The sequence below is a fragment of the Desmodus rotundus genome, chromosome 11 (assembly GCF_022682495.2).
Source record: "Desmodus rotundus isolate HL8 chromosome 11, HLdesRot8A.1, whole genome shotgun sequence".
NCBI classification, from domain to species: domain Eukaryota; kingdom Metazoa; phylum Chordata; class Mammalia; order Chiroptera; family Phyllostomidae; genus Desmodus; species Desmodus rotundus.
In genome coordinates, this window is record NC_071397.1 from 102,473,168 (window position 1) to 102,498,988 (window position 25,821).

Here is a 25,821-nt window from a genome sequence, read left to right on the forward strand (position 1 = left end):
GCCTGACTTTACTGTAATTCTCATGCCAGTGAGGCGTGCACTCAAAGTCATGTGCCCCGTGGCGGCCGGGAGCCCCGTGAGCTCGCCTCAGAGGCCGAGGCCGCTCCATGGACACGTTGGTCAGATGCGCAGGCTCCGGGCTTGACCCCAGGCTCTCTCCCCAGGGTGGCAACGCTGTCATTGTCACCACCATCATCCCGTACTGAGGAGAAGGGTGCCTGAAACACAGAGCTAAGGAAGAGCTTTCAGTAGGAAAGTAACTCAGGAGCTGCCGTGAGCCACCCGTGACAATGAGAACTCGTGGGGCGGGGTTTCACAGAAATCTTTTGACCTTTGAAGGGAGAGCGAGCAAGGGAGCAGTGGAGGCAGGTTGGAGCTCCGGAGAGTGTGGAGGGCGGGCGGCCAGGGCAGGACAGATGCCTGAGGGACCTGTGGGGCAGCTGTGGGGGGTGATGGAAAGAACATCCACCTGGAGCCGGGTACCAGTCTGGTCTCCTTGGCCCTGCACTGGGTGCACTGGAAACCCGGAGCAGTCTGTTGACCCCCGGGGGCCTCAGTTTCCCCGTTTGTAAGGGGGGGCTTAGGCTCCATCCCAGGGGAGCAAGGATGAGATGCTCAATCGTGCGGGGCCAGTGCATGCTAGCGTCCAGGAAGGGCTGTGGGTGGCTTTCCGTCTGGATCCTGCGCCCGGGTTGCCACACTGTCTCACTTGAGTGGTCAAAGGCAGGACTGAGGGAGCACGGGGCCCCCAAGAAGAAGGGAGCAAGGCACCCCCAGTACTGACTGCCGTGTCTGCCCTCTCGTTTCTCCAGGTCCAGTGTCACAGCTACACGGGATACTGCTGGTGTGTCACGCCCAACGGGAGGCCCATCAGCGGCACTGCCGTGGCCCACAAGACGCCCCGGTGCCCCGGTAGGTCTGGCTCAACTGGTGGGTGATTTTCTGATTGTCGTACTTCTGTTTGCTTGTAACTGGAAAGAAAGTCAGCTTTGGCGGGCTTGTGAGGAGTAATGGGAAGGGGTCTGTGTCACTGAACAAACCCTAAAATATTACGAAATCTCTGTTTTTAAGACGGTTCACCAGCGGAAGACTGGGGTCTGAACCATGCCAGGCCTCAGTTTTTAGAAATAAGTACAAGGGCTGTAGTCAGCAGTGGAAAGGACCAAATATTTTCTTTGGCAAAAAAAAAAAAAAAAAAAAAGTGCAAAAATTTCTGGTTTTGTATGTATATTTTTGCAAAGAAATAGTGGCTCATTCTTCATAGCTCTGTTTCCAGATGGCCTGTTTGTGCTGTTTTTATTACTCATCAGGGCCCGATGCACTGAACGTAATCATAGTGGCAGGAGAATAATCTATAAAGTAGTCTGTTTTCCATTAATATTTTACCCAAAACTTTATAAATCGTTCGGATCATTTTCGTTTGAAAATGGCTGCAGCCTTGCATCTGATTGATTGTCTGGGGAGACCGATCAGACCGTCGGTTAGGAACCGTTACAGTCTCAGCATCAAAACCCCAAGGGGAGGGCCACAGAAACTGGCCACACAGGTCCTTGCAGATCAGTGGTGAAGCACAAAGCTCCTGCCTGATTTCTTGTAAATCACCGAAACGTCTGCATTTAGACTTTGCCTTTAGACGTGTTTTCTATTTAGAGGGCAGGCTTGTTATAATTAGCAATTCTGTTCTCGATTCAGACGTTTATAGCAGGAGCCACGTACAGGACAGAACTCGTAACTGCCCCGGAATGATGACATCTGTAATTAACGGTAACAGGAAACCTAATATTTCCAGTGACTGGTCATCGCTGGAAAGCTGTGGGGCGTGCATAATGTGGCCTGAAAATATATTATTTTTAAAAACGATGTTGTCATCCACGACCTAAAAATTGCTGAAAAAATATTTTTAGTGAGCTAACATTGCACCTAATAATTCTTTTACAAACTCATGGAGTCAACAAAAAAAGGAAAAAATTAACAGGCCAAGTTGGTCTGTGTGGGTCCCTTGCTCTGAAAGATGCTCTCCGTGCGGACTCCGTTCCGCTGCGGGGCACGCTGTCCGTCCAGACGCTCCGGGACCTGTTTCTGTAAATTCAGTGGTCCCGTTTGAAAAGCTCAGCGGTACCCCGGAGATGCTTAGACACCCGTGTGCGAGACGGGCTGAACTTACTACGTTCTCCCAGGGCTGCTTTGCTCTTGCCGCAGACCGCCACATGTCCTGTCTTGTTTCTGGTTCTGGGTGTGGGAAACAACCTACTGTATGGAAATGGCCCGTTCTTTCAGTGCCTGTCTGGATCTTTCGGTGCAAGTGATGGTGTTGGAAGAAAGAGTGTGCTGTCCTTTCTCCTGAAGGTCTAGTTCACTGTGTGGGAAAGGCTGTCAGGAGGGGCCAGGGACCGAGGGCTCCAGATTCCAGGCTGAGTGCGGACTGGCGGCGACCCCCTCACCCTGGATGTGTGTGTTTGTTTGCACTTCTGTGGTGCAGTTTCTTGGCTGTGGCCTGCATGTGGGTGTGGCTGGGCTTCTCTCACACCTGCTGGTACAAATAGACTCCACAACTCCCTCCGAGTTATAGGAAAATTCTATTAATCCCAGTCGAATTAATGCTTTTATTCTGCCAATATCTGGGCTTGGACAGCAGGGGCTTGTGTTAGGAACACGTGTGAAGCTCTGCAGAGTCGTGGTGAGTTGTGAAAACGAAGTTTAAGTGAGTTTTGGGAGGATCGAGTATGCACAGCACACACAGGCAGAGAGCTCACGATAACTTGTGGAATGTAATTCCACTGCTTCCCAGACACACACACAACCTCACAGATGCTACGGAGATGTGGGTGAGGGGGCGTCCCTGTGCATAAGACTGTGAGAAGTGATGCCCGGCACAGCTGTCCTAACGCACCGTCTGCAGACCCCCGGGCCTCCGTGTCAGGTGCCCGCTCCCATTGCTGGTGCATGAGTTGGCGCTTGTCCCGGCTCACGAGCACCATCCACTGTCTGCATGGCACGGCGGTGGGGCTCACCCAGTCCATTCAGCCCGGGTGCACGTCACTGTTCAATAGGTCCCTCTTGTCCTGGAGTTTGTACGAACCCTATCATGTGAGTCTGTGCTAGGAAAACTTGAAAATCAAAAACAGAGGTTTCAAAGATGGCGGCACAGGCAGACATGGGTCGCCTCTTTGCACAACCACATCAGAATCACAAAATACAGAACAACCATCAATCAGAACCATCAGAAATAAAGTTGAGGGGAAGTCTGACAACTATGGAATTAAAGAAACCACACCCATCCAGACTGGTAGGAGGGGAGCAGACTCGGAGCGAGCTGGTCCCTCACCCACGTGAGATGGGTAAAAATTCGGGAGGGATATCTCAGGAGCAAGCAGGCCCAGCCCCACACCAGGCACCCCCTAGCCCAGGGTTCCAGTGCCCAGAAGGTAAGACCCCACAACTTCTGGCTACAAAATCTAGAAGGGATTGAGTCGTGGTAGAGGAGGCTGGTAGAGCCCTAAGCAGTTCCTCTTAATTGACCCACACATGAACTCTCCTACTTGGACTCGCTCCCTCTGAGCTCCAGCACCTGGGTGGCAGCTTGAAGGGCACCAGTGACACACAGAGAGAAATTGAAGTGTCTGACATCAAGGCGAGCAGAGGCCGTTGTCCCTTTTCTAAACTCTCCCCCCACAGAGCCACAGAGCCAGCAAACCGGTGCCATGTCTAAGACTTCATCACCCTGGCTAACACTCTTTGACCTGCCTTGGAGATCCCCAGAGTCTCCACCCCACCCAATTTACTGGCCCACCCAAGCTGCTTCTCCATATGAATAGCTGGTCTTGGCTCCTAAATCCTCTCAAACAAGCAGCAGCTGGCCTCAGTGAGCCCCAGGCCTGGAACTAGCAGCCTAGATTCACAGCTTGGCTTCACCTGGAAATCCCCAAGCGCAGCACAAGTATCAGACTTCTCAGATTGCTTTATAGCTCAGGCAGGGTGGCCCCCCCACCCCTGGCAAAACGCAGGTGGGGGCTGACCTTGGCTTGCACCACCTGGGAAACCCCAGGGCCAGTGCACCCAGTGGGCAGCTACAGACCACATTAGAGCACCACCACCCTGCCCCTGCCCAGCTGATCCTCCAGGGAGGGCGGAGGGTGGTAGTCAGTGGCCACAGCCAGTCCCTGCAGCTAACTAGCCTGGGTAAATCCCGTTGACCTGCCAGAAGCAATCAAGACTCAACTACAACAGGAGGGTGTACTCAGCTCACACGGTGGGCGCACCCTGAGTACCCAGCTTGGGTGATGGGGAAGCTGTGCCACTGGACCCTACAGGACACCTACTACATTAGGCCACACTACCAAGACACAGAGTCAAAACAGTTCTACCTAATACATAAACACAGGGAGGCTGCCGAAATGAGGAGACAAAGAAACATGGCCCAAATGAAAGAACAGATCAGAACTCCAGAAAAAGAGCTAAACGAAATGGAGATAAGTGGTCTATCAGATACAGAGTTCAAAACACTGGTTATAAGGATGCTCAAGGAGCTTAGTGAGGACCTCAGCAGCATAAAAAAGATCCAATCAGAAACGAAGTATACACTAATTGAAATAAAGAACAATTTACAGGGAAACAACAGTAGAGTGGATGAAGCCGAGAATCAAATCAATGATTTGGAACATAAGGAAGCAAAAAATACAACCAATCAGAACAACAAGAAGAAAAAAGAATCCACAAAAATGAAGATCGTTTAAGCATCCTCTGGGACAAGTTCAAGAGGTCCAACGTTCGCATCAGGGGTGCCAGGAGGAGAGAGAGAGAGAGCAAGAAATTGGAAATCTATTTGAAAAAATAATGAAAGAAAACTTCCCTAATTTGGTGAAGGAAATAGACATATAAGTCCAGGAAGCACAGAGAATCCCAAACAAGATGGATGCAAAGAGGCTCACTCCAAGACACATCAAATTTAAATGCCAAATGTTAAAGATACGGAGAGAATCTTAAAAACAACAAGAGAAAAGCAGTTATTCACCCACAGCGGGGTTCCCAGAAGACTGTCAGGTAATTTCTCAAAAGAAACTTTACAAGCTAGAAGGGATTGACAAGAAAAATACTCAAAGTCATGAAAAGCAGGGACCTACAGCCAAGATTGCTCTACCTAGCAAAGCTGTCACTTAGAATCGAAGGCAGTTAAGGAGCTTCCCAGACAAGAGAAAAACTAAAGGAGTTCATCATCACCAAACCATTACTATATGAATGTTAAAGGAACTTATTTAAGAAAAAGAGGATCAAAAGTATGAGCAATAAATTGGCAAAAAATACATATCTATCAGCAATTGAACCTAAAAAACAAACTAAGCAAACAAGAAGAACAGAGACAGAGTCATGGATACAGAGAGTGTTTTGATGGTTGCCAGATGGGGAGGGCGTGTGGGGGAGAATGGTGAAGAGCTGGGGGGATTAAGAAGTACAAACAGGTGGTTACAGAAGAGCCACGGGGATGTAGAGTGCAGTTCAGGAAATGGAGCAGCCAAAGGACTTACACTCACGACCCATGGACGTGAACAGTGGTGGGGGGATTGCCTGAGGAAGTGGGGGATGCTGGGTGGAGGGGGGCAAGGGGGAAAAGTCAGGACAACTGTAATACCATAATCAATGAAATAAAATTAAAAAAATAAAAAAAGAAAAGAAGAGAGATTTCAAATTTGGTCATAAACCGTAGCTGCCACCCCGGATGTGCACGTGTGTGTGTTTATTTCGAGCACCCTTAGCCGTTGCCCCAGTGGCAGGCCAGCCCCGTGGGAGGGCACAGAAGCCTGTGTGTCGTGTTGGCAGGGTGTCCGTGGAGGGGGACCCAGGGGTACGGGGCAGCCCCCTCCTGGAGCAGGAGACGTGCACAGGAGCGTCTGGGGCAGCGGCAAGTCCTGCGAACAAGTCGGCGTCCCAGCCCCTGACTGGAGAGAACGTGTGGTTTGCTTGGTTTGTCCTGTGGAAGAGCTGCTGCCCTCGGTGACACTGACAGGCGGCGCTGGCACCGTCATGAGTGAAAGGACCACAGCACAGGACCCCTGAGCCCATGTACAAATCAGGATCAGGCGAGCTCAGCTCTCGCCTTCCAAGCGCCCTTGGCTGGAGAGCCAGAAAGACAAGGTTGTGCACAGGCCGGACGGCCGTCACTGTGGAGGGAGAAGTGCGACAGAGGGGCTGCGTGTGGGCCACTCCCCTGTCCTGAGCCCGTGTCCCCATGTCTGATCATTCATGACACTGTGCACTGACGTGTCCGTGCTTTTGTGGATGAGCGCAGTATGTCACAAGTTCCAAAAGTTAAACGTGCAAATACTATCAAATTGTGGCACACTGACTTCTAAGGCTGGGCCCTGGTCTGACACCTTCCCTGGAGTTTTTTTGATGGCGGAGGGGGCCGGGAGCGGGCAGAGGCAGTTAAGGAGAGGGCACACCCTGGGCTGTGGGGAGGACGGAAAGTTGTAAATGGGGGAGACCACTCTACCGTTCGCCATCGGTGAGGCTCCAGCCGAGTGGAGAGAGCAGGCTCGGTGCCCAAGGTGCGTGGGGGTGACGTTGCCACCATGTGTGGGACGTCACAGCGGCCTGGGTGGAGGCATATTACCCCCCTGCTGTTCTGCCCATAAGAGTTCTACCCGAGGCCTCTGTGCTTGGAAGTGGCCGGGCCAGGACATGGACCTCCAGCTTTGTCTCCATGGCTCACGGTCCCCCAAGCACTGCCGGGTGGACCCCAGGCCTGGAGCGCCTTGTGCAGGACATAAGGGAGCACGTGAATCCTGTCCCCGAGACCCACGGCTGTGTGGTGGCTGGTCCAGGCCCCGGGAAGTGCCTTGAGGACAGGAAGCCAGAAGCTGCCCCTCCACCCACCCAGGGACTGGCCTGGAGTCTGGAACCCGTCTACTTGAGCAACCCCTCACCATGGCAGCCCGCCTCCTGTCGGCTGTGGGTGGGGAGTCACTGGGTAAGGAGCCCAGGTTTCAAACCAGCCAGCAATCTGTCCTGTCGTCCACCGTCCTCTCCGGCGCTGTGACCGGTGAGCCGCAGGCTCCAGCTGTCTGCGCGGGAACACCAGGAGAAGGGTGTCAGGTGTCGGGCCCAGCCCCTCACACTGTGGGCGCCCGCTGGCTTGTGCAGCATCACACGCACGGGCACCAGGGTCTGTGTTAGTGAGCAACAGTGTCTGGGCCCCGCTCAGCCAGGGCCTGGGGGGGCATCCAGACTTCACCTTCCCGCTAAGAAATCCCTTCAGCACGTGCTGGTAGTTAATTTACACGCATTTACACACGAGCAGCCCCGCAGGGTTTGCCAGGCATGGCGCTCGCGGTCTGCGGGAGCATGCGGAGACACGTCCCAGGCCCAGCGTCCCACACAGCACCCCACACAGCACGTGGACTGCAGTGGCTCCCTGTGTCCAGGAGAATTCAGGGAGGCCTCCCGGAGACGGGTCCTAGAAAAGGGGGACAAGTTGACCTGGCAGAGGAGGGGGCGCCGTTTCTTCCTGAGAGAGCTCTGGTCCTGGCTTTTCCTCGTCGGTTTGCTCCCACGTCCGCCGTGAAGGTGAGCCAGGGCGGCAGGGAGCTCTGGGAGGCTCCCAGGGGCGGCGTGCCCACCGCAGCCAGGTCCGGCCTGGACAGGCATTCAGGACTGGTCACTGCCTTCTGCGCCCTGCCCGCCCCAGAGCAGGCACTCCTTGCTCAGGGCACAGGCTCGCCCTGCTGAGTTAGACCTTCAGGCCCCGCGGGCCGTCCCCCAGGGTCCCCTCTTGCAGCTGAGAGGTGGCCCTTTGTGCTGGTCAGGAGCCCATCAGCTGCCTCCCTCTGCACACAGCTGGTTTGTTTTTCTGCAGGGATTTTCCCCTTTTCTTCCCTTTTTAAAGATTCGAAGCCGGCATTGCTGGCGGCGGTGGGGGGAGCTGAAGCGCACAGATGTTTCTGGGACGGAGGGTGTTTGAGGCAGCCTCTCCTCTGTTATCTGGGACCAGCTCCAGGGTTTTAATCTCATCTCGCTCCGTAACCCACGCCCTGGCCAGGAGCTGGTTCCTGGCAGGAGTACAAAGCTGGTTGACACTGTAAGCTGAACCTACGTGCAGGAATTCTTACTGTTACAGCAGCCAAAGGACCCACGTACGTAGTAGCTCAGTGTGAGGTATGTGCTTGAAGTAGGCTGCAGACTTGGGGTGACAGAGCAGGGGGCACATCCCACAGGCGGGGGTGACGCCTGGAGATTCACCTGCCCCACCCGCCCCCACTCGCCCCTTTAGAACAAGGTCAAGTGCAGGAAGACGTTTGTGGGGAGGAGTGGCAAACGTGTTCACCTGGTCGCCGTGCCAGATGGCGCACCGCACAGGAAAGAGAGCCATCTCTTGGCCTGCTTTTTTCTGGCAGGTGCAACAACATCCAGCGTGACCTGGGCTTGGACGGATTATCGGCAGCTCTGCCTCACCCGTGGCCGGAGGGGGAAGCTCGTGGTCCCAGCCAGGGTTTCCCCTCCCCCGTTCGTTCTGTTTGCCAAGTTGGGGTTCTGGGAGGGCCCCCTTATCAATGGCCGAGGATCTTGGGTTGGAGCAGATCGCGTTGCAACATAGATTTATGCTAATTTATCTGTGATTGTCCCATTTTCCTACAACGCCTCGTGATTTTACGTCCACCTGCAATGGTGGAACTCCACGTCTCTATGAATAGCGAAATGATTTCTGAAAATTTTAACTTTATAAAGAGAAGCTGCTTTTTTACTTTTAGTTTCCCACTCACAAATTTCCCTGGCACTGAGGTGAGGACCCTGTGACGCCGGGGAACTTGACAGCGCACCCAGACAGTTGAGTTCCCACACACTGACATCAGGGCACAGCCGGCTGTGGCCGGGTCCCGCTGTCTCTGAAGGGCGTCTTCCTGAAAATGATTAAAATGCAAGCTGGAAGCCGCTTTGCGTAAACTGGGGAGGTTCCAGATCCGAGGAACTGCCTCTCTGTCCCCTCACGGTGCCTTCACGTCTGAACAGTCCACCTTCCTGGCCAGCACAGTTGTTGAAAGGTGTCTGAGTGGATGCGGGCCAGGGGGTGTAAAAAGGAAGGAAAGGCGGGGAACGTGGACCCCGCTTTTCCCACGGACGGGAAAACCAGGGGGAGAGGGCGGTCTTGGCGGCCAGGCTTCGGGACCCCTGTCCCTCACCCACGGTGTCACCTCCTAGGGTTCTGGTCCCGAGGCCACCCACGGCCCGGACAGTCCCATGGGAAAGCCAGGTATTTAACAGAGAGAGAGAGAACTAGAGAGAACGAGAACACACATCACTCTTATTACTGGACGTTGTCACAATTGTTCTACTTTATTACTATTTGTTGTTAATCTCTTACTGTGCCCAATCTGTAACTTAAACTTTGTCATAGTTTTGCGTGTAGAGGAAGAACTACATGCATATATCCAGGGACCTGAGTGGGGTGTGGGCTCCACGCAGGAAGGGATTTGAACTCGTGCCCCCACAGGGTTTACGGTGGAGGTGAGTTTGTCAGAGAAGCGGGAGACAGGGAGGGGCTGCCCCTCAGCCCGGCCAGCCCCCTGTAGTGAAGTCGCTTCCTTTATGGAGGATCATTTGTTGGGGGGGTTGGGTACTCCATGGGGGGAGGGGTATTCAGGGTCTTCTGGAAAAGGGGTGGGGACTTCTCAGGAGCTCCGCCCCCCTCCCATTTGTGTCCCTCTGGGCTTTTCGAGTCTGATGGCTGCCATGTGGGTGGGAGGGTGGCTGGTGTGTGTGTCTGTGTGTGTCGTTAGCACACCTGTGATTACAGTGAGTGTGTGACCACATCTCAGCAAAACTCGTTGCTGTGTTGGATTGAGCTGGTCTCTACTGGTTTTGAGCTATAAATCCGGTGGGAGGTGGTTGTCTCTGTAGCTGTCATCGAAGGCAGCTGTCCCGCCACACCCCTGTCTCAGTGCCACCTGCGATTTCAGACATCCTTTGGTGGTCTTGCTCTGTGTCCTGCCCGGATGAGGGGGAGACCGGAGGCTGAACTAAAGACGTGATTATTCTAGAGGAAGATGTAAAATGTGTCACCCTCTCACACAGGCCATCACAGCCATTTCTGAAGACCTGAAGACATCTGTTTTACATCCGTGACGAGATACATTGTGATTTGATACAGCCAACACAGGACACGCAGAATTTCCAACAGAAGTTTCAGCCTTTGGGAGGAGGGGCCCCAAGGGATGGAGAGGCCGAGGGTCAAGTGCAGGGCTTCTTGGGACTTGTGCTCACGGAGAGCCCGGGCTAAGTAGAGGGCTCAGAGTGACAGCGGAGAGGGACACGGGTCCAGCAAATACCGAAGGACGCAGCCTCCCTATTCCTCCTGTTGCTGTTTCTATCCTTTCCTTCTTTCTTTCCTCACTCTTTTTTTCCCTGAAGCAAACCATGTGATGCTGTAAATCCGCCCTCGGCCACGGGATTTCCAGAAAGGGATAAAGCCCTGGCGTGGTTCCTGCCCCGCAGGAGCGAGGGCCTGGGAGCCCGGTCGGCGCTCCCCGCAGCGAGCTGACCTCGCCCAGCCCCCGGCTTCTCTGCTGCAGACCGAACACATCTTCTGTCCTTATTTATTTTTCAAGAGCAGTTTTTACTCAGGAAGGGGCTGGCCTCAGACCACCACTCTTTAGCAGGCCCCCTCCCTCCACCGGGCTGCTTGGCTCCGAGTCGGTTTGCTGAGCGGAGCTGGATTTGAACCAAGTGCTCAGAGCTACACGACTCCGTAACTCATCACTCCTCCCCAAAAGCCAGGCACTCCCCTCCCATGGTGCTTTTGTGGTTTCCTCCCCCAGAAATGAACGCGCTGATTGCGAAGAAGGCCATGCTGTTAAAATAGCACTGGCATGGGAGTGGTCTCACGGAATCGAGTCAGGGTCCTTGGGCACCTGGGTCTGAGGGGCAGCGTGGAGCAGGGGCCTTGTGTCTGAGCAGAGGCAGACCTGATGATCTGGCTGAGCAGCCTGTTGGCATGGCCTCCAAACCCCCTATTTCCAGGCCTTCCTATGGTGACACCCCAGAATCTCGCCTGCTCCCAGCCCTTGGGAGTTCCCCAGCACAACCTTATCTCCAGAAAACAGAGATGAAGTGGTAGGAGCACATGCTGGCTCTGGGTGTGCGGGTTCCAGTTCACACCTTTGTTATCCACGTGGCGCGTGGCACTCGGCTGTGTCCTCGGGCTTGGGGACGGTGCCTGGGACGGCCGGACAGGTGGGCGGGTGGGCCGAAGGCAAAGCAGGTGCCCTGTCAGGAACGTTGGTCGATTCAGAGAGGAACAGAAGTCTTCGAAGGGTCTTCGGATCTGGCCTCTGATCAAACTGCGCATCAGCGGTTGGGACCTTTGTGTTCTTACATTACAAAATACTGTCTCAATCCGCCCGAGGAGCTCTCTCCGCCGGCAGCTGTTATTTAAGGTATTTTACGGTTAGCTCAGAACCTTAAAGCCTACATAGTTATATTCAAAAATACCACCAAACTATTACAATTTCTGGCCACAAGTAGAAAACATTGTTTTTGACTCATTGCCGAAACACATGATAAAAATAAACGGATGACTAAGAAACTTAAGCCCCTAGGAAATCTGGATTTGTGAAGAGATGGCAGAAATGGGAGAGACGAGGGAGTTGGGCCCCGAAGGTGCTTGGAGGGCACACAGGGAGGCCTGTGTGGTGTCCGCTGACCTGGACCAGGAGCCGAAGCCCGGGCTCGGACGCCTGGAGACGAGGTACCATTTCACCCAGTGCCGATGGCAACAGCTGGGCTGTGCCAAGCCGGGAGCCGTGGTCTTTCTCGGTCACTGGGTTTGTACGCGTGTATCGGTCCTGACACTGTGGCCTCACAGACACCGGGGCTCTGTGGGGGCCGTGGCTGTGTCTCCAGCGCCTGCCGTGTTTGCCAGCGGGCAGGCTTAGGGCGGGCACATTGTGCTCCTTGAGTTCGGTTGTGTGTGAGGACGCGTCACCATATGTACCGTGGATTCTGTCCGTGTTTGAGGGAGTGGCTGGCGGCCTGGCGGTATGGTCTCCTCCCTGCCCTTCCGGCCCCCTCCCTGTGAAATGCGGTGTGTTTCTGGCTCAGGTGCTGTGACGTCCCCGACACCGGATGGACACTCCACATACCGTCGTGCCCCTATTACTAACATAAATATTAGTCTGCATTTCAATGCCATATTCAAGGTTGGAAAAATAAACGATGAATTTCAAGGTCTAGTTCACGAGATGCTTTTGCTCACAAGTATGGCCTAGCATTGGATCGTGGTCATTCGAAACGAACCCTGGATACAATATTCTGAACTGGATCGGCAGATATGCCCCAAAGTCATTTTGAACAGATTAGAAAATACATTTCTTCCACTGTGTGTGACCATGATGAGGAAGAAGGCCGGTGCCTGCAGCAGCTCCGGCCTAACGAATCCGGCCTCGCGTTCATCACGGAAACTCAGGATTACATAGATACTGCAAAATTTCCTCATAAATTGCCAGGCCAGCCTTAGTGTATCGCCTGGGCTCCTCAGTTCTGCTTTCTGCAAATTGGAATCCAGCTGAACCCAGGGTTTTTGTTTAGTGTTACATGCGTAACATTCCATTATTTGAAGTTTTTGACTTTAATTCATTAAACCATCTTAGAATGGGTTTCCATGGTGACTGTCACACCCAGTCCGACCTATGCCTTCAGATACCTCTGCAAATTAGGTGTAACCGTGTCCTGGAGAGGACACGGCGAGCCGAAGCCGTGTGCTGCGTGAGTCTCCACTCACCATGGTGCCCCGTGGCTCAGGAGGCCGTTGTGACAGTTTTCAGATGGAGGAACTATAATGGAGGGAGCGTCCGTCCGAGGGTCTTATGTGTGTCCAGCCAGGTTGGGACAGCGCAGGAGCCGGTCCCCCGTCCTAGCTCAGGGCGTGTGGTTTCCTCAGGTGACGGCGCCAGCTCGGGGCTCCAGATGACCTGTACCGTGCGACTAGAGCGTGACCGAGCACTGTGGACTCACTAAAGCGGGACGAAGTACCTTGGCAGCAATTGCTGGTGACCATGGAGGAGCCAGACTAACCCTGCTCCGTATCTTCCCCTTCCAGGTTCCGTCAGTGAAAAGCTGCCCCCCCGGGAAGGCACAGGAAGAACAGGTAACCACCTAGAATGGGTTTCCACAGTGACATGTCACATCCAGTCCGGTCTGTGCCCTAAATAACTTAGAGAGTTGAACTTAAACGTGTCCTAGTGAGGACACCAGAGCTGAAGCAGTTTGCTGAACATTCTTCGTTCAACAGCCGCACGTTCAGCAGGCAGAGCGCAGGGTGCCCACACTGGGGCTTCTCAGGCCCGGTTTGCGTTGGGAGCACCTGTAGGTGCTGTTAGGTGCCCCCTCCCGAGTGCACACCCAGGGAGGGGACTGCAGTTCTGTGTCGGGCTGTTGCCCTGTGATTCTAGAGCAGAGCGATCGCTGAGGGCCACTGACCGAGGCTCTCACCTCTTCCCGGGGAGCGAGCAGGGGGCAGCCATCCCCACCCCACCCCTGGCTGCAGGTGCTCTGGGACGGTCCCCGCAGGAGCCAGGCCCACCCGTTAGCCCCTCCCCGTGGAAGACCCCCGTAGCTTTCTTTCACCTCCTGCGGGCGACCATCTTGTACCACCCTGTGAAGTCAGAAGTTATTTTCAAGGTGAAATAAAAATACTCTTTTGATACCAAAACCTCGGCACTAATTTTTCTGATGTAGGTGATAGTGTATGAACCAGTGATTTAAAAAAGAAAAAGTGATATAAAGCCAAAAAGGCCAAGTTTCCTTCCCCCAGCCCCCTTACGTGTGTACAGGGCAACCCTGGTGGGCACGGCCCCTGCCCTGGCAGGTCGTGGAGGCTCTTTACACGGACCAACACACGAGCCATTGCGACCTGGGGGGCCGTGGTGACGGAGCCATAAGGGAGGCGCGTGTGGGCGGGCAGCGGGTTTGGTGAGGAACAGAAGACCCTCGGGGCTGGGGAAACGGCCCCTTTCTGAGTGACGTACAGTGACGGCCTGCATGCCGGAGCCCGGGCTTGGATTCGAGTCCGCGAGACCCGGGCTGGGCACAGTCCCATGTTTTTAAAGGAGAGGAAGTGACAACGTTCAACCAGGGGAACCAACCAAATGCTGAAGGGGGGAGATGCTGCTTCAGGGGGTGGCCCCTCACCTTTTACGTGGGGCTGCCTCCTGCCTCCGCTCTCGAAGGGAGCCTGGGGCGCCGGCCTTGGGCGCAGACAGGGACTTCAGGAAAGAGTGCTCTCCTTCCACCGAAGGCCCCTGGCCCCCAGACACAGAGAAGAAATGCCTGAGACCAGGCCACAGGGCGGCATGTGGGTGGAACTGACAGGTTCAGCTGACGCCATTAGGAAGAAGAGGAAGAGCACAGCCGGCCACGCCTCTGGCTTCGCCCCCTCCAGGCGCGGCCCTGCGGGTACCCTAGGGTTGTTTTGCTGGGCCCGCGTGTTCCAGGGGCCAGAGTAGGAAGGTGGCCCAGGTGGGGTCACGTGGACAGCAGGGGTGGCCCCAGGCAGAAGGTGGGGGAGTGGAGGGGACAGGCCCGGCACACATCACTTGTCACCTGTCACTGTCCTCTCCTCTCCGTGAATGGCCTTCACTGGCCGTGGTCCGCTCAGCTGAGCTTCCCGACAGACACGGGCCCCGTGACCCTGGGGACAGGCTGATGGCCCTGAAGTGGCAACCTGCTTAGGCCTCTGCACAAACGTGCGACCCTAGTAACACATTTGTTCTCGTTCCAAACGACCTCTAGACGGGCAAAGACTTTTTCTCAGGATATTCTTTTAAGGTTTTAAATGTTTTAAGTACGTTCCCCATTTCATTTTAGTTTCTTGGGAGATTATAAAATATTCCATAGCAAAATACGCAGTTCATGGCTACCATCGTGATTAGGGTTGGTTATTTCAAATAAACGAAGTTGCATTTTGTCAGCATTATAACAGAGAGCAAACTGTTTTCAAGGGCTTGTTCGATGCTGGGGATGTTTGAAAGGCATCTTTTTGGTTCTCCCTGAAAAAGAGCTCTGGAGGAACTCTCTTTTGTCCTTCAGAGAGCGGGCGGAGTCGTAGGTCAGAGTTCACAGCCGCCGTTTGTCCTGTGTCGACCCTGAAATCGCTACATGACAAACCACACAAGGAAGCACGAGTGGGACCCACTGGGCTGGTCACCAGGCAAGTGCCTGGTGACGGTCCCTGGGGGCCCGAGGGCCGTGCCTCTGGCTGTGTCTCAGGACTGTCTGGGGTCTAGACCTTAGCTCTCCACCAGGGCTCTAGGTCCAGACCCCAGAGAGCTCACCTGGGGAGCCTGCAGAGCAGGTTTCCACCGCTCACATCAGGACTGTCCAGGACGAGTGTGCGTCATCAGTGAAATGACCTGGGGTTCTGTCATGACCCACGCTCCCTTTCCGCCACTCCTGTCCCTGTCATTCCCATCCCCCGCCTGCCCCTCCCCTACACCTAAGCCCCTCACGGGGGCCAGTCTGCGGCAGAAGTGGACAGACACGCCCAGGGCAGAGGTTTAGCCCAGGGCTCCCTCATCCCTGGCCTCCCGCCGGGACAACGGGGCACAGCCGGGGCACCCGGCCCCACTGCCCCACACTGCCATCCTCCCTATGCCAAGTAGCGACCTGAATCAGGCTGAGTTCTTCTCAGCGCTGGGTCCCTGGCTCACCCCTGTCCCTCTCTCCCTCACTGTCCTGTGGACCATGCTCAGCCCTCAAGGGATGGTGTCCAGGGCCCCCCATGGGTGGTGCGTGGAAGGAGCAGCCCCAAGCACGCGGGTGCTCCCACGCCTCGGCGGGCCCCTCCGCGTGTCCTGGGTGGTGGTTGGCGCTAACCTGTGGGCTGTTTGCAAACCCGCAGCCTCACCCACATGCACACTTACTTAACTTACTCTCGTGATTGTAGTCTCCTTGCAAATGTTTTCCGTTCTGAATTCAGATGATGCCTCAGCCCCCGCGCTGGACACTCAGCCTCAAGGAGACGAAGAAGGTGAGCTGGGCGTCGGGGCAGGGGGAGGGGTGGGCGCTGCTGTGGACTCCCATGCCACGCGGGCCTGTGTGGCCCTGTCCAGCCCTGTGAGCACCCACGGTCCCCCCCGTGGCCTTGGGTGCCGCCCGCCACGTGCGTTTCCACAAGGATGGAACGCGGGGGTGTCTTTCTTAATCAGAACCTGTGGATGGGAACTCTGGGAACTCTGGGATCTGGGTAACACACAACAGCTGTTCTCAAGAGTGTGTACGCTGCTGTTGTGTCCACACGCCAGCCTCTCGCTCGCACGCACCACCACGTGCTGCCGGGCCGTGCTTTGTCACCTTGCGAGAGGTGTCCCTCGGGTCCACTGAACTTGTAGTCACGTCGAGCTGGGGTTCCTCCTCTCAGGCTTTCGCGTCCTGGGTGTTTGCAAACGTGTCACAAGTTTTCGGGTCACAGGGTGTGAAGACGAAAGATAAGGCATGCACGTGACCGTGAGTCTGAGGCTGGCAGGCAGAATCACACCGTGCTGTGCCAATAACAGTGACGAAAACAGCAGCAGCAGCAGTTCACGTCGGCGCGGCCCTAAGAGCTCCCTCAGTCCTTGCAATCCCACCTCTCAGGGCGGGTGGGCGTGCCGAGGCAGCCTGCCCAGGGTCGCCAGGCCGCTGCTTGGCGAAGGCGGGGTGGGGCGGGCCGGCCTGCTTCCGTGGGGTCTCAGGCGCACGCTGCAGCCGACCCCCACCCGCCCCCCGTACAGGTGCGGTGCACCCATTAAACAGAGTGACCAAGGAGACGTGCTTCCGACGTGGTTGACGCAAACCTTGTGTCTCGCACACTGCACTCCTGTTGGAGCTTTCGACCGAGCAGAAGCCCCGCATTTACGTAAATGTCCCTCTCGACCACAGGGGGGTTTTGCACACGGGGCTTTGTGCTGAAACCCCCTTCTGTCACGTGGGGCCGGTCTGCATTCACGGGACCTTTATTTACACTTTTGGATGAAGAAGGAAAGAAAATACGCTACGATTTAAAAATGTATATTGTTATTTCTTATTGTCTTACGCACACAGTTATCTTAACCATTTTTTAAATGTGCGATGTGTATTTATTTATTCTATCGGTTCTTTTGGGTTTTAGGCTACTTCCTGAAACCTCTGAGAGGGTTTGTGTTTTCGTGGCAAATTAAAAACAATGACCGTTTTCGTTTGCTTTGTTAGACATTGCCTCACGCTACCCTACGCTGTGGACTGAGCAAGTGAAGAGTCGGCAGAACAAAACCAGCAAGAATGCAGGTAACAGCCTCCCGCCGTCGGCTCGGCTCCGCGTTCTCTGGCGCGGGGGCAGCGCGTTCTCCGCCTCGGTCGCCAGTGAGTCATGCACATAATTCTCACGACTTGACACCCAAAATGTGGTTCAGAGTTGGGTGTTGTCAGTAAACTTTCTCCAGTCTTCCAAGGTTTCTCTGTATGTGCCAGCAAGCTACAGTTTTAGATAAAAATGGAAACATCAATATTTGACAACAAGGCTTCGTTTTGACCTAACTTCAGTGATGTCCAAACACTTGACTAATTTAGTTCAAAGTCCTGGAAACTGTTTGCTGGCTTTGCCCTGAAACGGCGTTTGAGGACTGTTCCCTTTGAGGGCGGACAGGCGAGGGGCACCGCGTGGCTGCTCCAGGACTCGCCGGCTGTCCTGAAACAGGCTCTGTCTGCAGTCCCTTCCGCTCGGTGGCCCGCTGATGGCCTGCCACCCCCACGGCCTTCCGATGGGGTCTCCCGGGATTAGTGAGAGAAAGCGGCCGTTCCAGGTCTGAAGAGCTCACAACCCTGGCTTTCCGAGGCCGGCCCCGAGTGGGAAAGTTGCCGACACCCACAGAAGCAGCCTTGGCGGTAGAGCCGTGTTACCTGTGGGCACCTGCTTTCCTCCCAAGTGCGTTTTTAGTGCCCATCAATGTAAGACGTAGGTTCACGAGTCTCGTCAGCATTTGGGACGCAAGGAGCAGCCTGACTCACGCATCCCCGTCCTCTGCCCCTTTGTGTGCCCCCTGAAAGGGCCCCTCAGACAGTGCCCGAGTCCGGCCCTTTCAGCAGCTGCCTCGGAGCCCAGAGACCGAGGCCACATGGTGGGCACGTTTCCTCATTTACCACCAGAGGCAACGTGGCAAACCACCATGAAGGGGCAGAGCTGGGGCCGGTGGAGCAGGCCCGTGGGTTCTTCCCACATGGTTTCTACCCCATGACAGTCCTTCTTGCTGCCTCCAACCCGTGTCCTGCCTGCTTGGCGTCACCCTGTCCCTGCCCGGGTGGCAGGGCGGGCCCAGTACCGTCTCGGCCACTTCTCCTGTGGGGCCAAGCTAACAAAGGAGAAACCCCGAAGACGCGAGTGTGCGAGTGTGTGTGAGTGTGTGCGAGCGTGTGCGAGTGTGTGCGAGCGTGTGCGAGTGTGCGCAAGTGGCAGGAAAACTTAAGGCCCGTTGCTGCGATGGCAACTTTCCCAGAAATCGCTGCCGTCGGTGCATTTTCCCGGTGCCCGAGGCCGAACCCCTGCATGTGCTTCTGCCACAGACCTCGGAGGCTGAGCTGGCTTGGTTCAGTCGTGCCACCACGCGTGCCGGAGTCACCTTACTTGGTGTGCTGTGCGCCACAGGGGTCAGCGCGCAGGAGACCAGCTGGAACACCGCACGTCCCAGACTGACCGCCGGGTCTCGGACTCGTCGCAGGGGACCGTCCCTGCGGCAGGGCCCCGGCTGGCTTGAGAAGCAGACGTGATACGTTGGGTGCCAGGTCTGGACAGGGGCATCGACACCTTCTTTTAAATGTCAGGGACTCTTAGAAAGATTCTGTTTATTTTTATGGGGGGGCGAGGGAGGGAGCAAGAGAGGGAGGGGAATATCAAAAGGCTCCTGCTGCTGCGTGTTCCCGCCTGGGAACCGAACCTGCCACCCAGGCATCTGCCCGCCTGGGAACCGAACCCACAACCTTTCACTTGGCAGGACGATGCCCAGCCCACGGAGCTGTGCCGGCCCCGGGCGCCTCGTGCGTGTTTGACAAGACAGATCTAGTTGTTGACAGGTAGCTGTTTCGGGCTTGGACAGCGAGGCCCGTGCGCTCTCCTGAAACAAGTGCGCCTTCCGGGTTTCAGCCCCCCTGTCGGTGCCACGTTTTCAGGCCTAAGTGACTGTTGGTGGCGGCTAGCCCACACAGGTGGTGTGGCTAGTCCACGCGAGCACACAGCCACGTGTGTTCAGTGGGACCACAAGTGCTGTCTCCGGGGGTCCAGCTGTGTGAGTTATTCGTTAATCAACCCAAACAAGGGGGCGCAGACGGACGCCAGGGAGTTGATTTCTGAGCCTGGGGCAGGAGGGTGCCCGATGTGTCCGTGCCAACAGTTGTCCAGCCGCTTGTGCTCTGTGGGGGTCCGCGAAGAGTCAAACCCAGCTGGTATTTTAGGGCGTTAAAAACGGCGTTTAACTTGTTAGGTTAATTAACAGCGGAACAGCAAAGAGTGATGGGGTTTACGTAGCGACCACTGAAGTCATTAAGATTCCAAACGTCAGGAGAGATTGATGTGTACTTCGTTTATATTTTTAAAAGACACTTTTACTAACAATCTTTGGTTGGAGTAACACATTTATTGGGCAAAACATAAATACTTCGACTTGTTTATTCTTCTGTGGTTTTAGAAAACCGTACCTTGTGTACCAGTAAGTCACCTGTCGGAATCCAGGCCCCTCGCAGCTGCCCGGGCCCAGGATGTCCGTCATATGAAAGGCACGTGGCTGGCCTCCCGCATCCGCGACCCCGGCCGAGGGTCAACGGTGCTGCTGTCCGCCTGCTCTCGGTGGAACCCTCAGAGGGAAGCGGCGGACGTGGAGGGTGACTGTCCTCTCGCGAGTCCTCTGCCACGCGGGGAGCCCTCTGCTTTTCTCTGAGGTCGCGTTCTGTCCGGGACGAGGGCTGCCGTCCTCCGCGAGTTTGCAGCAGAATGCGCACTGCTTGTGTTGTACCAGACGCGCCGACTACGGCCGCTGTGCGGTGACCACGCGGCAGGGACGCGGTCGAGTGGGTCTGGGGCGCTCGGTGACGGTCGTTTACTAGACGGGGCTGTGTTTACAAAGGAAGGCAAGGGGCTCCTGCGAAAATCTGCACCAGCAGGTCCATTCACTGGGTCGGGAGCCAGTTTCACCGCTGGCGGAAACAAAGGCCCAAGGAAACGGCCCAGACAGACAAGTGACTAGAAAAGGGGTTCGTCTGAGCACCGCTGCAGTGCGCTGGTGCCGATCGGTGCGATGCAGCGTGAACACAAACGGAATATTCTCCCGTTGGTCCCTTAAGAGAAAAGCATCGCTTTCATCGTGTGCGTTAATACGCACCGGATACGCGAGGAAGACCCGAAATGGCCTGTTATTTAAGAAGGCGTTACTCAGTTTTCCATATATATATTTCCTGTACACACTTACATGTATATTTCCTATATGTATATTTCTTTGCTTCCTTGAGTCGTCACGTTCAGTTTTATTACTCTTTTCATGGAAGACATGAGGCTCGAATGCAGCATTGCACCAGATAAGAGGTTTTATGACTTACTGTCTTGTAAACGTATAAAGTTCGTTCGTATGTCATACGCTGTGTTCCTGCGGCACATCCAGTGCTTCCCTGACTTCTGTCGGATTTCCTTTAAACCAGTCTCGAGTAGGAAGAGGGAGAGAGTGTCCTTGTGTCAGTGGGGCCGGGCGTTAGCGCCCGGGCAGAGCAGCCAGTGCTGCCCCAGACTGGCAGTGCCAGCGCATGCCGCACGCTGAGAAGGGCGCTTTGTAGAGTAAAAGCACGAGGTCGTGACACCGTGGAGGGGATGCAGGGGACGTCACCTCTCGGACGCAGAGGCGTCGAGGCCCGCGGGACGGCCTCAGCACAGGTGCTGTGGGCTGTCGCTCACTGTGGCCACTCGGCTATGGAGAGGGGAGCTCGAGAGAGTGCTGGTGTCATTCGTGTGAGGCCGGCCTTGCAGAAGTTTGGTGGGAAGTTGATTCCATGGAGTGAACCGACTGAAAAATCATCCTTAAACAGCGTGTCCTTAATCACTTACGTCTGTGATTGTTTTCGGGCTTCGTTATGTTTTATTAAAAAAGAGGGGAACAGATCACTGTCACACTATGTTCGGGGGCCGTAACCTTTTGCAAAAACCAAGAACCAGATTCCGGTCATCACGTTATTTTTTTTTCTCTAAGTGTGCACGCATCTTAAATTCATGCCAAAACATGGTCTCGATTTCTGTCAGTTAATGAGTGTTTTTGGGTCGAATGCTGGATCTCCCATTATACCCAGCACTGCCCGAAATGCAGAGGGAGTAACAGGTGCCCGAGTGAGGACCTTCTGCAGAAGCTGTTTGTGCAGAGGAAGCAAAAGGCAACATTGTTTGCAATCTGTGGGGCTAGTTTGACCCAAAAAGGGAGTTTAGGGAAGACAGGGCTTTGGAGCCAGAACGGATCCTGAAGACGCCTGAGCCCAGACTCAGCAGCTTATAGATGCGGCACCGCCGTCTGCTCCCGCGGCCTGCCTGCGAGCCTTCCAGACGCCGGCTGCCTTCCCGCAGAACTCGCAATCGCGGCCCCTGTCCTGTGCCGGGACAGGCCTGGGTCCACGCCGCCTGCTAACACACCTGCTGTCGTTTCTGTTTACTGAGTGTGTTGCTCAGCCGCCCCTTAGTCCTCCCAGCGGCCTGTCCCAACCCGGTCTCAGCTGAGGTTCCGAGGGCCAGAGGGCGCCCCCCGGGTGTCCTGCTGTGGCCTCTGAGACAGTGTCCCTGACGGTCCCCGTCTCCCCTTAGCAACACACACAGTTGGGCGTGGAGAGGTGACTTTGCCGGGTGGCAAATCTTCCTTGCTTCAACATCAGTGTTAATTTTAGATACTTACTTCAGGTCTCTTTCTCAAAATAGTTTTACCAAAGTAAATACAATTTTGGTGCTGCGAAGAAATAGATGGCCAGTAAAGGCTTTTTAAAAAAATTTTATTTACTTATTTTTATTACAACCAGTACCTGACTGCGATTATTTTAGCAATTAATGACCGTTCCCTGCCCCCCACCTCATATCATATTTGACCCCACGACACCCGAGCCGCCCACGTGCAGCCCCAGGTGGGACTATCTTGTGGGTGGGTGAGCCTGCCGGTGCGTGCGATGCACTGGGGGTTGAGGGAGAGTGAGCCCACGCCCCCCGAGCACCCCTCGCTCTTCTCTTCCTCAGTCTGGAATGAAACCAGCAGCGCTCAGGGAGTGAATGTCTCTTGCTCGTCCTCTGTGCCAAGCACCGCCTGCCCTGCTGGTGCTCTGCATAGTCCCGTTGGGGGGGGGGGTGGCAGCCCCCACCCCCGATTCCCAGGGGAGGGCGTGAGCCACAGGACAGCATCCCACACAGCCAGCTGGTGTCTCCTGCTCGCTTCTTAGGAGCCACTTCCGCTCCACCCAGAGCTCCGGCCCCGTGCCCAGCTGCTTGGTGGGCGCTGTGTGTCCCTGTGGAGGGACTCAGTGGGTGAGCCTACAGTTCCTTCAGTGGGTGGTGATGAGAGCATGTCACCCTCCCTGGCTGGGCCGATCCAGCAGGCCCGAGGGAACATGGGAGTCAGCTGGGGGCCCTGAGGGCGGGGCGGAGCGGATGGCAGGCCAGCTCTGCCCAGTGGGAGTCAGGGGTGTGACTGCTGCCTTCTGGGTCAGGGGAGAGCAGAGGGAACTCTGGACACTCAGAAGTGGCCCGGCTGCCACCCCTCCTGGGGCTCCCGTGCCTGTGACTCAGGGCTGACCCTGCCCTGCCTGCTGAGCAGGGCGCTGACCCTGGGCCTACATCCAGGCGCATGCTGCTCGTCTGGTTGCTTGTTTTAAATGTGAGGTCAGCGGCACAGCGGATCTGCTCTCTGTCTCTGCACGTGGCTGGTCCAGAATCTGTGCGAGCGGCAAAGGCAAGGCCCCCCCATCCCCCACAAAGCGCGTGTGGCTGGGCTGCAGACCCCAGGACCCACGTGGGCGCCCCACCTGGGGCTCCTCAAACAAAGGCCCCGGTTCAGTCAGCCCTGAGAGCCCCCTAGCCCGCCCCAACCTGCCCCCACACCGCCTTCCCGGGTGAAAGTATTTCTCCCTCCCGGCCGGCAGACGCCCTGTGCCTCCTGCTTGCGATGTTCCAGTTTTATGGGCCTCGGCGCAGCATCTCTCTGCTCCCTTCAGAGTTGACGGTGGTTTCTGTTTCAGTGCACGTTAAAATCGGTGCCAAACGATAACTGTCTTCTGATTCTGCTCTAAATCACAGTTAACAGCATTCCCTAGGGAACAGGCAGACGAATTATGTTTTCTTTGTTTGCATGTAACTTTTTAAATATTCTTTCCCCCATTTTTTAAATTTTGTTTTTTAAGTGCGAGATTGCAAACACATCTGGATCCCAACTAGACCCATAAGTCATGAAGTTTTGGTCACTGGAAGAGGTGGAAATATTTAAAAAGAACTCAAGCAGCTCCTCTCAATGTGGACCACAGAGTGCGGTGCAGAAGCAGCCGAGGGGTGGGCAGTGAGGGAGCAGGACAAAGGGAGCCCGGAGAGAAGGGCTGGAAGCCATGGGCTGAGAGGCTAGCTGCCCGCAGGGAGACGTGGCCGACGCAGGGTCTTGGCCAAGGCTCCTTCAGAACACCCGCAGGAGCTGGTTACAGGCCACTCCCCTGTCCCCCACCACGGGGATGTCCAGATTTTAGCTGGACGGAAGCCCCCCTTCTTAGCCTTCTCCGTTGCCATGGGTCTGGTGCTGCCACTTTGGAGGGAAGCACCCACTTGGAGGAGAGAACAGGGCCCTGATGGACGCTCCCCAAGCAGAGAGCCTGAAGTGACCGCCGTGCCAGGTTCTCCACCCCCCAGGACAGTCCGGGTTTGCAGCCTGGGCGGAAGGCTCCCTGGGTCCAGGGAAGAGCTCGGAAAGGAAACCTGAGGACCTGTCCTCAGCAGACTGTCTTCCTGAACTGGAGGGATGCACATGCCCCTGTGATGCAGTGTCCCTCCCAGGGGATGGGAACAGATGGGCATACACCTCATGCCCACCACAGGGCTGACCATCAGGGGCATGGCTCCCCCACCCAGAAAGGTGGAGAAAGGACACTGCTGGGAACAAACGACCTACAGCCGGGGTCCCTGCAGCCCCTTCTCGGTAGACACGGGGTCTGTGGCTAAAGCCCACGCTGGGGGGTGACCAGTGCAGGTGAGGGGCCGGGAGCTGCTGTGGTGGAGCTGGGGGAGTGGAGTGAGCTCACCGCGGGGTCAGTGGGCAGGGTCAGTGGGGGAGGGAGGTTGGTTAAGGGACCTGTGGACTCAGCCTCAGCGGGCAGTCTGGGGTCCCAGGGGACCGGAGGCAGAGCAGCAGGGGGCAGACGAGACACAGTCAGTGGGACCACACTGTTGGAGGAGGACATGTGTCCTGTGTCCCTGTGAGAGATGGCCTTGACCTGAGAGATGACCTTGGACCATGAGGACCTTCAGAGGGCGAGACGGGAAGGAGCGACGTTGGGGGCACCTGCCCAGGTACAGGTCTCCTGGGATGTCCAGGGGGCCGTCGGGCTGGGCTTGCTGCTGCCGGCTGCAGCCTCAGGGTGGGGTCTGTGTGTGACGCCGCGTGGCAGGAGGCAGGCAGAGTCTCCGATGGCCTAGCCTGGGTCCCAGCCTGGAACTCTGTGCACGCCGCAGTCCCCTTGCTGCACATAGCCGGGTCCTGCTTCCCCTGCCGCCCCGAGAGTCCCGTGTGTGTGGGGCGAGTGGGACCAGGCGCCCTGTGTAAATCAGAACAGAACATTGCCTTATTAGGTGGTGTGGTTGGGGCCAGGCCTGCCCCTTCCTGGGCCCCGGCCGTCTGCACAAGCTAAATATTTAGAGTCTGCACGGCGTGAGCTCTTCTGCCAAGATGTGTCTGCCGGCATCTCCCTCGTCGGGGGAGGGGCTTCAAGGGGGCGGGAGATGCTCTGGTCTGGCAGGCACCCGCTGTGGGGGAATGTGCTGATCAGGGTTTGTGGGCACACTCCCTGCCTGGAGCCCCCCAGCCCGGCCCCCTCCCCCCGAATCTCCAGGCTGAAGACAGCCTATGGGCTTCCCACTGAGCAGCTCAGGGTTTGCAGCTACACTTACAAAAAGTTACTCTGTGATTGAGAAGTTGCAGGAGACACCAGGTTGTTAAATGAGCATCGGACCTGTGTTTTTGGTGCATCTTAAGGAGTAATCCTTCCTCCTTAGTGTCTTCTCCTCACACTGGCCACACTTCCGCCAACACCCTGCTAGATGTGTTGTGTGTGTGGCTACCAAGGCCGTGTCTGTAGGGCCTCCTTCCAGCAGGTCAGGGCCCCAACAGCCACTGGGGCGCAGGGGATGCAGGACAGCCGCCTCTGGCCCGAGGAGGAGGAGGAGGAGGAGGAGGAGGAGGAGGAGGAGGGGAACTCAGTCTGAGGTCTGTGCGTACTCATTAGGAAAGGGAGGCGGAACCAAGCCCGGGTCAGGCGGACTGAGGAAGCAGACACAGCCAGGAGCATTGGGACCAGCCGCCAACATGGGAAGGTCACCCTGTTCCGCAGGGTGGGGGCAGGGCTGCGGCCAGGCCACAGGGACGGCCCTGCCTGGGACGTAGCCTCGGACGCAGGGCAGCTCCTCTGTAATCTCCCGGAGCTTGCCCGCCTCTGTAATTAGGGTGCCACTGTCCCTGTGGTCGCTCCCTGCAGGCCGGGGTCAGGGCCGCTGTCTGGCTCAGACAGGGCTCTGCCACCTCCCTGGCTCTCACACCCCCGCCACAGCCCGGAGCACAGCCAGCAGCC

General features: G+C 56.1%; 1 protein-coding gene across 2 annotated transcripts in view; it reads left to right on the forward strand.

Annotated features, from left to right (window-relative positions):
* Nucleotides 1-25,821, forward strand: part of SMOC2 (SPARC related modular calcium binding 2) — an 87,460-nt gene that overhangs the window by 33,391 nt on the left and 28,248 nt on the right. The window contains exons 4-7 of one of the 2 annotated variants that reach the window (XM_053914331.1): nucleotides 813-912; nucleotides 13,085-13,132; nucleotides 15,929-16,012; nucleotides 17,212-17,286. In XM_053914331.1, coding sequence (XP_053770306.1) covers nucleotides 813-912; nucleotides 13,085-13,132; nucleotides 15,929-16,012; nucleotides 17,212-17,286 — 307 coding nt within the window. The remainder of the gene's footprint in view (nucleotides 1-812; nucleotides 913-13,084; nucleotides 13,133-15,928; nucleotides 16,013-17,211; nucleotides 17,287-25,821) is intronic. The other variant, XM_053914332.2, reaches the window with a different exon arrangement.